Source organism: Dendrobium catenatum, unplaced genomic scaffold, assembly GCF_001605985.2.
Source record: "Dendrobium catenatum unplaced genomic scaffold, ASM160598v2 fragScaff_scaffold_1490, whole genome shotgun sequence".
NCBI lineage: Eukaryota > Viridiplantae > Streptophyta > Magnoliopsida > Asparagales > Orchidaceae > Dendrobium > Dendrobium catenatum.
The window spans coordinates 687357-703522 of record NW_021319952.1 but is presented as its reverse complement, the minus strand read 5'-3'; the positions used below and the strand labels follow the sequence as shown (position 1 = coordinate 703522).

At 33.6% G+C, this 16166-nt stretch overlaps 2 protein-coding genes across 2 annotated transcripts; both read left to right on the top strand.

The window, feature by feature from the left end:
- The first annotated feature begins 8473 nt into the window (after window positions 1-8473).
- Window positions 8474-9439, top strand: LOC110108399. The gene is made up of 2 exons (XM_020839027.1): window positions 8474-8642; window positions 9003-9439. The coding sequence occupies exons 1-2, from the start codon at window positions 8474-8476 to the stop codon at window positions 9437-9439; spliced, it is 606 nt and encodes a 201-aa protein (XP_020694686.1).
- Window positions 9440-13362: 3923 nt separating this feature from the next.
- Window positions 13363-14259, top strand: LOC110108400. The gene has a single exon (XM_020839028.1). It carries the CDS (start codon window positions 13363-13365, stop codon window positions 14257-14259), a length of 897 nt encoding a protein of 298 aa, XP_020694687.1.
- Window positions 14260-16166: the final 1907 nt, after the last annotated feature.

Below are 16166 nucleotides of genomic sequence, written 5' to 3'. Positions count from 1 at the left end.
GATTGGTCATATAGGTCACACCTGTACTTCAAGGATGAAAAATTATATGGTGTGGAAACCTAAGATGCATAACCCTAGATATATTATACATGCATCTTTTTATAAATTGCCAAAAGGTGAAACCAAACTTGTTTGGGTTCCCAGGTCTAACGTTTGATATTTTTGCAAGATGGCTCTCACACAAGGCCTCGTGAGAGCATAGGGTACCTAGATAGCGGATGTTCAAAGCATATGACTGGAGATTCTATATAATTCATTTCGCTAGAAGCCAGGAGTGGAGGCAAGGTTACACTTAGAGATAACACCACAAGGAAGGTGATTGGGTCAGGTATAATTGGTAATATTAAGAATTTTTTTATTGAAAATGTGCTATTGGTAGAAGGCTTAAAGCATAACTTGTTAAGTATTAGTCAGCTATGTGATAAAGGGTATTGTGTCAAATTTTTTCCTACTAGCTGCATATTAAGCCTTAATAGTAAAGATGTTTTAAATGGAAAAAGGGTAAAAAATATCTATATGCTAGATTTGAATTGCTTTCATACTCCTACTGCTTTTTGTTTGAAAACTGTATCTGATGAGTCATGGCTTTAGCATAGGAGACTTTGTCACTCTAGCATGAAAAATCTTAGGAGAATTACCCAAAAAGATTTAGTGAGATGAATACCAAAACTAGACTTTACTAAGGACCACCTTTGTGATGCATGTCAATTAGATAAACAAGTGAAGTCCTCTTTTCAAACCAATAAGGATCTTAGAACAAGTAAACCTTTGGAAATTTTGCATATGGATCTTTTTGGACCAGTTGGAACAGTAAGTCTAGGAGGAAAGGTATATGGATTTGTGATTGTGGATGATTACACTAGATTCACTTGAGTTAGATTTCTATTTCATAAGAGTGAATCATTTGAGGAATTTAGAAACTTTGTAACTTGGATTCAAAGAAACCTTGGGTGTGAAATCATAAATATACAAAGTGATCATGGATTAGAATTTGAAAATGAAAAATTTGAGGACTTTTGTAAGGAAAATGGTATTGATCACAACGTTTCTGCACCTAGAACCCCTCAATAGAATGGGGTAGTCGAAAGGAAAAATAGAACATTAATGGAAGCCGCCCGAGCAATGTTAGCAGAATATTCACTTCCAAAATATTTTTGGGCTGAGGCGGTTAGCACTGCATGTTATGTTCTGAATAGGGTGAATGTGAGATCAAAATTAAATAAAACACCCTATGAATTGTTAAAGGGTGGAACAGAAAATTTGAGTCATTTGCATGTTTTTGGATGCAAGGTGTTCATTCATAATAATGGGAAATTTTCCTTAAGAAAATTTGATCCAAAATCAGATGAGAAAATTTTTGTTGGATACTCAAGTGTTGGAAAATCTTTTAGAGTGTTCAATAAAAGAACTTTTAAATTTGAAGAGACCACACATGTTGTTTTTGATGAAATTGGAAATTTTGAAAAGCCAAAAATTGTAGAAGATGAGATTGAGGATAACTCCCAAAAGATTAAAAAGATAAATTTGGAAGAAGGATTGGAAGAAAATTTGGAAGAAAATTTGGAAATAGAAAACCCTTTGCCTAGAGATTTGAGATTTTCTAAAAACCACCCAAAGGAGTTGATAATTGGTGAACCTAGTGTGGGTGTAAGGACTAGGCATGGATTAAACAAAGAAGTCAATCATTCAGCCTTCATTTCAATAATTGAACCCACTAATATTGATCAAACATTATTGGATGAATTTTGGATTTTGGCCATACAAGAAGACTTGAATCAATTTGTAAGAAATAAAGTTTGAGAATTAACATCAAGGCCAAAGGATCAAAGTGTAAGTGGAATTAAGTGGGTATTCAAAAAAAAAATAAATGACTTAGGAGTAGTCATTAGGAATAAGGCTAGATTAGTTGCTAAGGGGTATAATCAAATTGAAGGGATTGCTTTTGACGAGACTTTTGCCCCTGCAGCTAGACTTGAAGCAATTAGGGTTTTGTTAGCCTTTGCCTGTTTTAAAGGATTTAAATTATTTCAAATAGATGTTAAGAGTGCTTTTTTAAATGGGATAATAGAAGAAAATGTTTATGTAGAACAACCACCTGGATTTGAAAATTCTAAATATCCAAATCATGTTTTTAAGTTAAAAAAGGCATTATATGGATTGAAAAAGGCACCTAGGGCTTGGTATGAGAGGTTGAGCACTTTCTTACTTAAAAGATCATTTGAAAAAGGAAGTGTAGATACAACACTCTTTTTAAAGAAATTTGGAAAAGACATACTCATTGTTCAAATTTATGTGGATGATATCATTTTTGGATCTTCAAATAAAAATCTTTGTGATGAGTTTTCTAAGACAATGAGTAGTGAATTTGAAATGAGTTTAATGAGAGATTTAAGTTACTTTCTAGGCTTTAGTATTAAGCAAAATGAGGAAGGTACTTTTCTTATTCAATCTAAATATCTTAAGGACATCCTCAAAAAGTATGAAATGGATAATGCTAAACCTGTTAGTACACCAATGAGTTCCTCAGTTCAGTTGGATAAGGATCCTAAGGGAAAATCTGTTGATCAAAAAAAATTTAGAGGGATAATTAGATCTTTACTTTACTTGACAGCTAGCCGACCCGATATCATATTTAGTGTTTGCTTGTGTGCTAGATTTCAATCAGATCCAAAAGAATTTCATTTGACAGCAGTAAAAAGGATTTTAAGATATCTGTTAGGAACATAAAACTTAGGAATTTGGTATCCTAAGTTTAGTACTTCCTTTGAAATAATTGGTTATTCTGATTCTGACTTTGCAGGTTATAGGGTGGATAGAAAAAGTACTTCTGGAACATGTCAATTTATAGGAAATTTTTTAGTTTCTTGGTCCAGTAGAAAACAAAACTCAGTTACCCTATCTACTACAGAAGCTGAATACATTGCATTAGGAAGTTGTGTGGCACAAGTACTTTGGTTGAAATAATAGTTGATTGACATAGGATTAATAATAGACACTATTCCAATTTATTGTGATAACACTAGTGCTATTTGCATTTCTAAAAATCCTATTCAACATTCAAGAACCAAACATATAGACATAAGGCATCATTTCATAAGGGATCATGTTTCAAAAGGTGAAATTGAACTTACACATGTTTCTACTAAAAATCAACTTGCAGACATTTTTACAAAATCTTTAGCCTTTGATACTTTCAGTGCATTAAGAATAAGGCTTGGTGTGATTGATTTAAATGCTTAAATAAAAATGTTTTTGCAACATTGTTGTTTTGTTTTCATAGTTTGTTTTTATGTGATTTTATGATTTTTGTTTGTTTTTGAGTGATTTTTTATTTAGAGTCTGTACATTTTCATTGTTCATTTTGTTTTGTGTGTTTATTTTTATTTTATTTTATATAAATACAAAAATAAAAATTTTGAAAGCAGTTCGTCCGGGACGAAAACTTTTCGTACGGGACGATGTGTTGGAATGCATGAAACTGTCAGATTTTAAAAATGATTCGTGCAAATTTTTTAGTTTTTTAAGTTCGTCTGTACGATCCTCAGATCATCCAATACGAAATTTTTAAGTAACTGTGCAGAAAAATAAGAAAATGATTGAGTGGATAAGGTAGTTTTTAATGAACTTCGTATGTACGAACCTAGAGTTCCTCTGGACAAAAACATGGCGGTTCATTGTAGGGGATGGTTTTAAAACTTCCATTAAAATGATCACAAGTGTGATCATCTGGACGAACATGTGATCGTCTGTACGATCGGTCAAGTCAAAAGTCTGTTCAAAAGGATGTATTGTAAGTTGTGTTGATTACGAAAAGCAGTTTCATTTTGGACAAATTCAATCGTCTGTACGAAAGTTTTTCGTCCAGACGAATGATAATTTTCGTCCGAGATGAACCTTTTTCGTACAGGACGAACGTATCGTTTTCTTTAAATAAGATGGCTTTCTAACTCAACAATCACACTTCCAAACATCTCTTTCAATCCCTTTCGATTTCTAGATCAACAATGGCCTCCTCTAGCAAGCGTCAAAAGATTTTAGCGAAGAAACCCCATAGGAATCCTTCCGAAAACTTTCTTTCAAAAGCAAATGAGGAATCCTTTCCTCGATTTGCCTCTGCAAAAATCACTCCATCTCACATTCTGATCCAGAGTGAGATAAACTTCAAGGTAATGCATCTTTTCGCTTCCACTCAGTTTGAATTTATCCTAACTCTTATCCACCTCTACAATAAACAGACCTTCCTTTACTTCCTAGCAAATATGAGTTTCAACTCCGACCACTCTTCTGTCAGTTCTTTTGTTTTTAAACAAAAGGTTGAAATCACAAAGCATGACTTAGGTGCTTTTCTCAACTTAAGAACTGAAGGTTTTAGAGCCCACACCCTTATGAACAATAACACCTTCAAGTGGTTTGAAATCAATAGGGTGATTAGAGGAAATAGCCTAAATGATCATATTGCTAGAGTTTCTGGACTGACCAAAAATGCTCGAATCATCCAGCACATTCTTAGATCTTCTATTATTCCAAAAGCTGGTGATATAATCAACATTACTCCACTCCTTTCTATTGTGACATTTTTTATTATGGAAAATAAACCTATTGATGAAGCCCAACTTATCTTAGACTATCTTTATGGGCTTTTCGAAATTTGGCATGCTGATCAGAAAAGAAAAAGAAAAATTGCATTAGGTCACTTAGTTATCTTTATTTTGGAAAAGAAATACAATCTAGTGCATCCTGATGAAGAGTATGAAGAGCCGCTCTACTACAACGATGCTTCTTTTAGAGCGATTTGGGAGGACAAAGGGAAATCACATGTCAGTGATTCTGAAGAAGAAATAGAAGGAGCACAAACATCTGCACCTCAACCAAATTATTAGAATTTTATTGAGATATTTGATAGACTTGAGACTCATTTTGATCAACGATTTGATCAAATTGATGCTCAACTTCAGCAGCAGCAACAGGACATTGGTAATATAAGGAATGAAGTTCATGAAATTAATATCAATGCTATGTTGATGAATTCCTACTTCAACTTCTTTGGTGGTGTTCCTCCTCCTCCTCCTCCAAAAGAATAGAAATTTGGGTTTTGATTTTCTAGATGTTTCATGTATCAATCTTCATTTTAGTTGTGTTTGTTTGAAAGTTCAATGTATTTTCCTTTTGTATTAGTATTGATATTATGAATTGATATTATAATCTTTTTATTAATATCAATATTTATTGTATTTTCTTTAGATTTGAATTGTTTTTGAAATGTGTTTAAAATTTATGAATTTCATTAGTCTTTTTAATCTTAATTGTGCCTAAAATTAGTTTGTAAATTGAGATTAATTTCATTAGAAAATCTAGTCTTTCTAAATTTAAATTATATTTATAACTTATTTTAATTAGAATTTTTAATTTCATGTTTTTTTCATTTAGACTACATTATATTTAATATTATTATTGCAATCTTGTTTTCTTATTTTGTATTTCATTTTTCAAATTATATATTTGCACTTAGAAAAGTTTGAAATTTTAGATTATTGTCTTTGGAAAGAATTCAATTACTCTTGAAAATTGTACAAATGTACAAAAAAAATCAAAAGGAATGCGCAAAAGTTTGCAAATGTGAAAAAGAGGCACAAAATAAGCCCAATGTAAAAAGATGCACAAAAATGTGCCATAAATTTGAAAAAGATGCGCAAAATGTCACATGTGGTAGTTTTCTTCTTTCCAGATTCTTTTAATCTCTTAATTCAAATTAATCTTATGTTCATTCATATTTTTATTGAAATTTGAAATATATAATTTTTAATACATCTTTCTTGCAATGATTTTCTTTATCTCAATGTTTAAATTGAATCATGTCTTTGATAAATTCTTCTTAGTTAAAATGTTATATCACTTCTTAAATTCTATGAATTTCTATGATTTACCTAATGTTTTTAATTTTATTTGCATACCTTATATCAATCACTTTCAAGATTAAATTAGAAAATGAATTTCATATGATTACATACATTTCTTGTCTATTTCTTCTTCACTTTTTGTTGCTGTCAAAAAGGGGGAGAAATTGTTTGTTTGTATTTTTGTTTTGTATTTTTATTTTATTTGTTTTGTGTTCTTGTATTTTTGTGTTATTAATCTTATAATTTTTGTTTTGTTTTGTTTGTTGTTATAAAAATTTTGAAAAACAAAAATTGTGATCTTTAGTTCAAAATGTCTCCTTTATTTTATGTATTCATCAATTCAGGGGGAGTTTAGGAGATTATTAAAATTTGAAATCCTACAAACAATAAATGTTTTGCCATTATCAAAAAGGGGGAGATTGTTAATGATAGTTGCTATTTGCATGTTTTACATTCTTGCAACTTGTATAGTTTTGATGATTCCAAATATTATTGTTCTTTGTGTAGTTATCTCCTAACAATTTTTAGAAGTTTTGTATTTGCTCTTGTGTGTACTAACATTTCAGGTGAATCAAACTCTCAAACATGAAGACTTCAAATCAAATTCAGCAAGAAATTCTTTTGAATTTTGAAGTTTAAAAATGTCATTTTAATTGAGAGGGAGTGATTGTAATTGAGTGAATAAAAACATACAAACACACATAAGGAGATCATATAAATTTTATAATGATCGTACGGGACGATATAAGTTCGTACAGGACGATCAGATAGTTATCTCCTATTAAGATTACATGGAACGAATAGGAACTGGCTAAAAAAATTTTCTAAGTCCTATTCGTCCGGGACGAAATTAAATATCGTCAGGGACGATTTGCTCACTATAAGAATTTCGTCCAAACAAAATTAATTATCGTTCAGGACAATTTTCTCTCTGTAAGAATTTTGTCCAGACAAATCTTTTTTTGTCCAGACGATATAACCGACTTAGGACAGTTTTTCTATATTCGTTCTGCAGTTTTTGGAACCAACCTGGTTATAACCGTTCGTACCTGACGAACTTGGTTCGTACGGGACGATCAGCTTGTACGAAATCATTTCGTACACATGTACAAATAGGTTCATTTTAAGGCTTTTAAGTAAAATCGTCCGGGATGATTTTCGATCGTACGGGACGATTTTGAACATGATAACTTGAAATCTGCCGTTTTTAGATGGGTTTTCTTATCTCTTCTATAAATAGGCTATTCTAAACTACAAATTAATCTTTTTGGTCATTAATCTTCATGCCTATTGAGAAGAGAGTCAAGGAGAGAGTGTGAGAGAGCAATTGAAGGAGATTTCTTGCCATTGGAGCGTGAAGGTTTCACTTGGTACTTAAGGATAAGTGTTTCCACTTTCAAGTTTGAATTACTTCAGTCTTCTTTCTTTTCTTTTAGATTGGACTTGTGAAGAATATCTTGGAAGAAGATCCGATTCTCTGCCGATACTTGAAAAGTGTGAACAACCGAGGGTTCTCTGCCCACACTAGGAGAGTGTGAAAGGACGAAGGGTTCTCTGCCCACACTAGGAGAGTGTGAAAGGATGAAGGGTTCTCTGCCTATACTTGGAGGGTGTGAAATGATGACGGTACTCTTCCAACACTGGGAATAGTGTGAAAGGACAAACGGTTCTCTGCCGACATCGGGGGAGTGTGAAAGGACGAACGGTTCTCTGCCACACCGGGTAGTGGTGAAAAGAGTTTGTAAAGGATTCTCCGCCTTGCTGTGGGTGCTAAAGGAGAGTCACTATTCGTATTAGTGCAATACTCAGTGGGGAGTAGATGTAGGTCTGGTTTTGACCGAACCACTATAAATCTGGTGTCATTTATTTTTCGCTGCTTATTTACTTTTTGTGTTTAAAACTTTGTGGTTGAAAAAGTTTTCTAGAAAAATTCACAAACTAACATTTTGTTTCCATTAAATTTTCAAAGAGGATTAAAATTTTTAATTACCAATTCACCCCCCTCTTGGTTAGCCTTGGGATATTTAATTAGGCTTAACATCCTAATTCTTATTGAACGAGTTCCAACAGTTTCTATTTTAGAGCTAAAAGCCCTTCCTAACTACCTTATGTAAATCATTTAGGGTTGTAATTCAACTTTGTTTGTTATTATTTTTTGTTGGTTTAGAAAAGATCAATAAGGCAAGTTGATTAGGGTTTTATATGTTATAAAAAAGGTTTTGGATGGACTATATTTAACATTAAAATAAGAAGCCCATCTCTATGTATGTATAGAATTCTTATAAATAAAAATTTCTCACTGAAAGTTGGCCCTCTAAGAAGATTAAATCCATCAATGAAAAAAGTTATTAAAAAGAAAATACTTAAATGGTTAGATGCATGGATCAATTATCCTTTTTTTTATAGTGCTTAGATTAGTCCTATTCATTATGTCCCTAAAAAGGGTAGTTTGACTCAAGGGACATCAAAGTGGTAGTGAGAGAAAGTAGTGAGAGTAGGTCTCGGATTCTGAAAAGTTTTCTTCTTAAAATTCAAATTTTAACGATCCGCATTTTGTTGCGGTTTTCTTTCCGTTGATGGGGATCGACGCGGCGTTCGCCGCCGATCGCCAGATTCCTCTTGGCGACAACAATCACGTTCCTGTTCGTGAAAATGATTTGTCCAGAAAGCAAAGATCTGGTATTCTTAAAATTAATGAGCTTTCAAAAGTAAAGCTAAAGAAATCTTCGATTGTTCTTGGAAAAGGTAAATGAATTTTAATTCAATCTCCTGTGAAGGAATTCAAATCTCCAATTGGTTTCAAGAAGGATTTAACAGACAATGGGGTATCGTCATCATCTGGTCTGAAGTTGTTTGTGAATAAATTCAATAATCCTGCATTCAAGTCAAATTTAGTTGAGAAAGGAATCACTTTTTCTCAGAAGTTGATGGAAAGCTCATCAAATATTTGTAATAATGCTGAGGTAGACAAAGGCCTCACTGTTCCTGTTAATACCTGGTACAGGAAACCGAATATCAAAGTTTCAATCAAAGATAATGATTCTTTCTTATCAGAAGATGGTTAAGCAGTTATGTTGAATGAATATTGTTTAAAAATCAATGCAGACAAATTACAATTGTCTATGGTAGTAAAGGTATTTGGAGGAAATTATCCGGTCTTTGAAGTTGCTAAGGAGCTTCGTCGACAATGGAGCCAATTTGGGAAGTTTCATATAACTTCTCTTGGGCTTGGATGGACTTTATGTTCCTTTTTTGATAAAACAGCTGTTGATAAAGTTTTGGAAGGTGGTCCATGGTATGTGAATGACCATATAGTGGGAATAGACAAATGGTCCCCTTTATTTTCTCCTACCTCCTTAAAAGGTCTATCATCCCCTATATGGGTTAGATTTCCTCATCTACCATTGATTTGTTGGGATGAAGAAAATGTTACTAGAATATCCAGCAAGATCGGAGTTCCATTGCGGATTGTTGGCAATATGTTCCAATGGAGCAAAAGGGAGTATGCTAGAATCTGCGTTCGTATGCAACTGGATCAATAATTTCCTAAGGGAGTGTGGATAGAAGGATCCTTTGGACGCTTCTTTCAAAAGGTAGAATATGAAAGGGTGTCCAATTTTTGCTTCAATTGTGGAAAAATTGGTCATCTAGAAGCCAATTGTAAAGAGGGATGTTTTCAAATTTATCTAATCCAGTTAAAATTGTGGAAAAGGAAGCTCAGAATTCTTCCAATCAATCTCAACAAGAAGAAGTTTTTAATAAAGATTATGGGCCATGGATTCTAGTTCAAAATTCAAAGAGAAGGAGGATGCCAAACATCAGCAAAGATAATCCTTTTTTCAGAAAAACTAAAAATGTTTTTGTTCAGAAAACATTCTCTAAGCCACCTTTAAACTCTGTTACTGAAGAAGCTGGCTATCTTTTTTCTATTGCTACTGCTGCTAATAAAGAAACTGATTCGGGTCCTGTTACAGAAGATGCTGGCAATGATTCAAACATTGTTTCTAATGTTAATATAGAAGCTAAATTGGGCCCTGTTGTTGTGAAGACAGTGAATGAAGAAATTGTTCCTGTATTCAATAATGATAATAATTCAAACACATATTCTTTTTTATATGGAGTATTTCCATATGTTATCAGCAGTAAGGATATGGCAAATCAAATCTCTACTATTAATCCCAAGCCTAATGAAGATCAGAACAAATTCTGTTTACTGGGAGATCTTATTCACGAAACAGAATATTCCAAAGTGAATGAAGAAGTGGATATTGAAGAAGGGGAAATTGTTAAAGTTTCTCCAAATGAAGACAAGATGGAAGAAGCTTCAAGAAGTAAAGGTAAACTTATCAAAGAGCTTAATTCTCTGGGAAGAGACAACATTTTATCTCAAAAAAGGAAAGGAGAAGCTAATAAGAAGATTAAAAATGGGAGTAATCCCATTTTTAAATCAAAATGACGTCTCTATTATTTTGGAATTGTAGAGGGGCTAGGAAGGTTGAAGCCTCTCGATATCTAAGGGAATTCATCAAGGATCTTGATGTTTTTTTGTTGGACTGGTTGAAACCAAAGTTCAATCTTTTGACAGGAAGGAAATCAACAATTTTATTGGTAGCAATTGGGATTTTTTTAATGTCCCAGCTGAAGGATTGTCTGGAGGAATCCTTATATGTTGGAAATCCAACATTTGTTGTTTCAAAGTAATCCATTTTTCTTGCCAAGTAGTTATTGGGTTATTGAAGATGCTTAATGGAAGTGAATGGCTTATTGCCACCACTTATGGAAGTAAAGAAGTTTATAAAAGAAGACTACTATGGGAAGACCTCCAAAAATTTACCAATTCTAACATCCCATGCATTATTGGAGGTGACTTTAATTGCATCCTCTCACAAGAAGAAAAAAAGAGGTGAAAAGAGATTTGTATTTTCTCAAGGCCCTCAAGATATGCAAATGTTTATGAAGAAATGTGACTTCCATGACATTAGGATTATAGGTCCCAAATTTACTTGGTGTAACAATAAAAAAGGAGGTGCTCGCATCCTTGAGAGATTAGACCGATGTCTATTGAATTCAGCAGCTTTAAATATAATTCAAGTGGAAACAGTTTGACATCTTGGAAGAATCTCATCAGACACTGCCCAATTGCCATCAGCATTTGTGGACGGAATTTAAGAAGAACAAGAGACTGAAGTTTGAAGAAGTGTGGATCTCGTACCCAGCATCCAAAGGAATTGTTTTAAATTCCTGGAATAAACCATCTGGTGGAGATGATGTCCAGAAATTGAATCGCAAATTCAAAAGAGTCCTTAAAGCTCTCTTTTTTTGGAGTAAAGACAAGCACTCTAATCTTGACACCTTGAAAGACAATTTGAAGAATGATATTATTTCTTTACAAGAAGAGGATGCCAATTCATGTAATATTTCATATGACAAAATCTCTTTATTGAGATTCAAAATCGAGGAATTGAACTCTACATTGGGGAGATTAAGCTCTTGGTGGAAACAAAGAGCCAAAGTCGAATGGTACAAAGAAAGTGATTCAAATTCTAAGTATTTTCATTCGGTTGCTTCAGTTAGGCATAACAGCAATCTCATCAAACAAATGAAGAATACAGATGGAATTCTTATAGAAGATCAAAGCTGCATTGAAGACATCCTGTCTAATTATTTCCATGAGAAATGGAAATTTAGAAATTGCTCTTTTACTGGTTGGCCTAATTTCTCCAAAGTCGTTGATGAATATGACAAGGAATAGTTAATGGAAGACTTTTCTGAGGAAGAATTGGATAATGTCATTTCTCACTTGGAGAGCAATATTGCACCTGGTATGGATGGTCTTTCATATTCTTTTTTTAAAGTCTATTGGCATATTATCAAAGTTGATGTTTGGAAAGCTGTTAGCCTTTTCTTTAAATCTGGTTTAATGTGTGATGAATGGAGAGAGACCATTGTGGTTCTTATTCCTAAAATCAAAAATCCTTTAACTCCTTCTAATTATAGACCAATTAGTCTATGTAATTCTATTTATAAGATAGTGGCAAGGATGTTATTGAATAGGATCATCAATATTATTCGAAAGATTATTTCTGATAATCAAGTAGCTTTCATCAAAGGAAGATCCATTTCAGAAAATATATTGCTCACACAAGAAATTTTTCATAAATTTAGAATTTCTAAAGATAAGAAAGGCTTGATGGCAGTTAAAGTAGATATGGAACAAGCTTATGATAGCATGGGTTGGAACACTTTGAAGAAAGTTTTGGAGCTTTATGGTTTTCCATTATCTTTTGCTAATCTATTAACCCAATGTGTGGTGGACACAAAATATTATATTTATGTGAATGGCAGGAATTCTAAATGGATTCAAGCGGAGTGTGGCTTTAGACAGGGATGCCCTCTATCCCCTCTTTTGTTCATCATGTGCTCTCAAATCCATACTGAAGCTTTCAATAGAGATGGAGCTAAAATTGGTATTAAATTGAATCGGAATGTAGAGAAAATATCACATCTTCAATATGCTGATGACATCATAATTTTTTCTGAAGCCAACAGGAGAAATGTTATTAAAATCAAGAAGATATTGAAAGATTACAGTAAATGGACTGGGTAGAAGGTGAATAATCAGAAATCTTCTCTGATTTTCGATAAAGCTGTTCATAAGAGCAAATCAAGAAATCTGTCAAAACTATTTGGATTCAAAGTTGTTGAAGAAATGAGCTATCTTGGCATCAAAATGGCTATGAGAAGACTTACAGCATCTAACTACAGAGATGCTATGGAAAAAGCATTTGATAAACTCAATATTTGGGGTAATTTATCTCTTACATTAGTTGGAAAAATTCAGTTAATCAAAACAGCTCTTTTATCCATTCCAATTTTTGTTTCTACTCACTCTCTTGTGCCAATGGGTGTATTGAGAGAACTTGATAAGCTTTGCAGGGAGTTTCTCTAGATGAAACAGAACAAGAGCAAAGGAATTCATTATGTGGAATGGAAAATTCTTTGTAAGCATATTAAATTTGGAGGGCAAGGTATTATTTCAGCAGCTGATAGAATGAATTCTTGGAGAGCTAAATTTGCTTGGAATTTGATTTCCAAGCCATCATCTCTTCTGAGTAGAGTCTTGATTGCAAAATATGGAAAATATTTCTGTTTTTTAGAAACAAGAGTTGGAAGTTCACCAACTTGGAAAATCATTAATTCTGGAGGCAAAAATCTTCAACAAATTACTATATGGAAGATCTTTAATTGTGATCTCATAAATACTACAAAGGATATTTGGATCCTTGATAAGTATTTAGATAAATGGCCTACATTTGTATCAAATCTTAAATAAGAACAATTATGCTTGAAGTATTTTATTGAAGATGGAAATTGGAATATCAACAGATTGCATGAGGCTTTCGGGAATGAGCTAACATAATTAATTTCTTTGGTTCCTTTGATCGAAGAAAATCAAGTTGATGAAATGGAAATTATATACAAATTCTCTGGGAAATCAATTGCTGCTTTGATTTCGGAACAAAGTTTCTTTTATGAGGAAGAAGATGCAAATTGGAGATGGCTTAAAAAATTAAAATTGAAACCAAGAGTCAATATCTTTTGGTGGAAATTGATTCACAAGGCAATTCCAACCAACGATTTTTTAATGTATAGAAGGATTATTAATTTCAACGGATGCCCAAGAGGATGTGAAGATATTGAAGATGCAAATCATCTAACTGTTAAATGCTCATTCATGAATAAGATCATTATCTTATTGAATAATTGGGGTTATGATATCCCGGATCTAAACAATCTAGATAATTGCTTCAATTGGCTTTCTAAAGCTTCTACCAGCAATCCTTTTATAGCCAATATCTATTGTTTTGCAGTCTTTTTCTCTTGGAAGAGTACAAACAAGAGGGTGCACGGCTTGGAAGAGGACAGTATATCTTCCATTGCAGGGAATGCAGTTAGTTTTGCTTCTTTATCATTTAGCCAGGATCTCAATTCAGTCAACTGGGTTTCTAATCAGCAATTGCTGTTTCAAAACACTTGGAAACCTCCTCCAACTAAATGGATCAAACTGAATGTGGATGCTGCTCTTAATAATAATTATTCTGCTGGAATTGGTGGAGTAATTAGAGACTGCAAAGGTAGATTTCTATTTGCCTTTGGGATCAAAACTTTACACTGGGATATTTCATCTCTTAAATTGGAAGCTTTATTGTCTATCAAGAAGTTTACTCAAGAGTGTATGTACAAAGCAAAAGGCATCATCATAGAAGGAGATAACTATAATGTTATGAAGCATATCCAAGACATTTTAAAAAATGGTCCATCTGTAAGTAATCATCCTAATTTACTTGATTTTCTTTCTTAGAAGTTTCAATCAAGTCATTTTTCAATTTGTTAAGAGAGAATGTAATAAGTTAGCCGATTTTTGTGCTAACTATGCTAAGTTGGGTGATTATACTTGGAATAACTTGATTATCAATAATGTTCCTCCTTCATTCTTTAAATTGGTGAAGGATGAATATGATAATCTCAACCATGTTTAGGTGGTTTCTTTTGATTTGCTTTTAATAATATTGCATTATGCATCTTCTCAAAAAAAAAAAAAAAAAAGGTAGTTTGACTGTAGTATCTAATGAACATAATAAGCTCATTCCCACTAGAACTATCACTGGTTGGAGAATTTGTATAGGCTATAAAAGTTGAATAAAGTACTAAGAAATATTATTTTCCCTTGCCATTTCTTAACCAAAGGTTTGATAAGATGGAAGGACACTCTTTTTATTATTTTACTGGATGCATACATAGGGTACCACAAAATTCCTATAGAACTTGAGGACCAAGATGAAAGTATTCTGATGGCACTAAAAAGTTCATTAGGGATGTTAAGCCCTATGAACCGGCCCAAGGCTAATTAAAAGAGAGAGGTGAATCGATATTTAAAACACAATCTTAAAACAAAGATCAAGATTCACCACAATGAAAACCAAAGTGCGAAAATTAAATGCAGAAGTAATAAAGGAAAGAACACACCAGATTTATAGTGGTTCGGTCAAACCTTGACCTACCTCCACTCCTTAGAGGAGCCGTCCAAGTATTGCACTAAACTAAGTGTCTATCCTTTAGCCCCCACAGCTAGGCGGAGAAGCCCTTACAAAATCACTTCCACCTTCCCCAGTGCGACGGAGTCGTTGGGTCCTTTGACACCAAAGAGATATTCTTCTTTGGTAAACTTCCCTCAAGACAAGCCTTGAATTCAATGGTATTAAGGTGCAAGCCTGCCGGAGCAACCGTGTGGAATCCCCTCCACACTCCTTTGAGTCCCCCCTCATAGGATCTTCTCCCTCTCTCAGACTTCACCTGTTCCTCACTCCCTTTCAACCTCTCTCTTCAAGTTCCCCCCAAAAGAACAAAGCTACAATGGCTGTCAAAGACACTTACAAAAGTGTCTAGCCAAAAGCTTAAATAGAAGATCTCAAAACTAGCTCATTATTGCAACTTACCGACTTTATCATCCAGGCTGATATAAATATCGGCCTTGCTGATTAGCATAAATTATGCTCAATCAGCCCTGTCGGTTAGGGATGATTAAATAATTTTTGGTCATATCGTCCAGGCCGATAGGATATCATCCTGGACAATTAGTTTAAATATGAGAAAAATTATCCTGAACATCGCCCTGAAAAGAAGCTAGCCGAAGTCAAATCGGCCCAGACGATCCTGCGATCGGCCCGGACAATGTGATCGTGCAAATCATCATTAATTACTTTCCTTAATTGTTAGATTTATTTAAGAAAAATTGTGCTGAATCGGCCGGGCCGATCCTGATAGACCAGGCCGATCCACCAGGATGATATCCAAAAATAAGTAATTCCTAAATAGATCTTGGTGTTAGATTCTTTTTGATTTGAGCCTATCATCCAAACTGATACAAAATTGTCCAGGATGATGTGTTTAATGACGGCTGCCTTAATAAGGATAATGCCTTAATTAGGGTTTCTATTTTTGAACCGATCGTCTAGGCTGATATAAATATCATTCCGGACGATGTTATCAAAAATAATAAACTCTATGGAACTGTCAAAAATTCTTCCAAGGTATGTGTGTGCAAAGTTACTTAGCATCAGGAGCCACAACAATTACAAAAGACTCAAGAAAGGAAAAAGGTACAAATTGACTCAGATCTAATCTACCCAATCTTGAGCTGGTTCCAATAGAAGTCTGATCTTGTGGACCTGAAATGTCATTAAATAAGGCAGTCGTAGAGAAATAAGA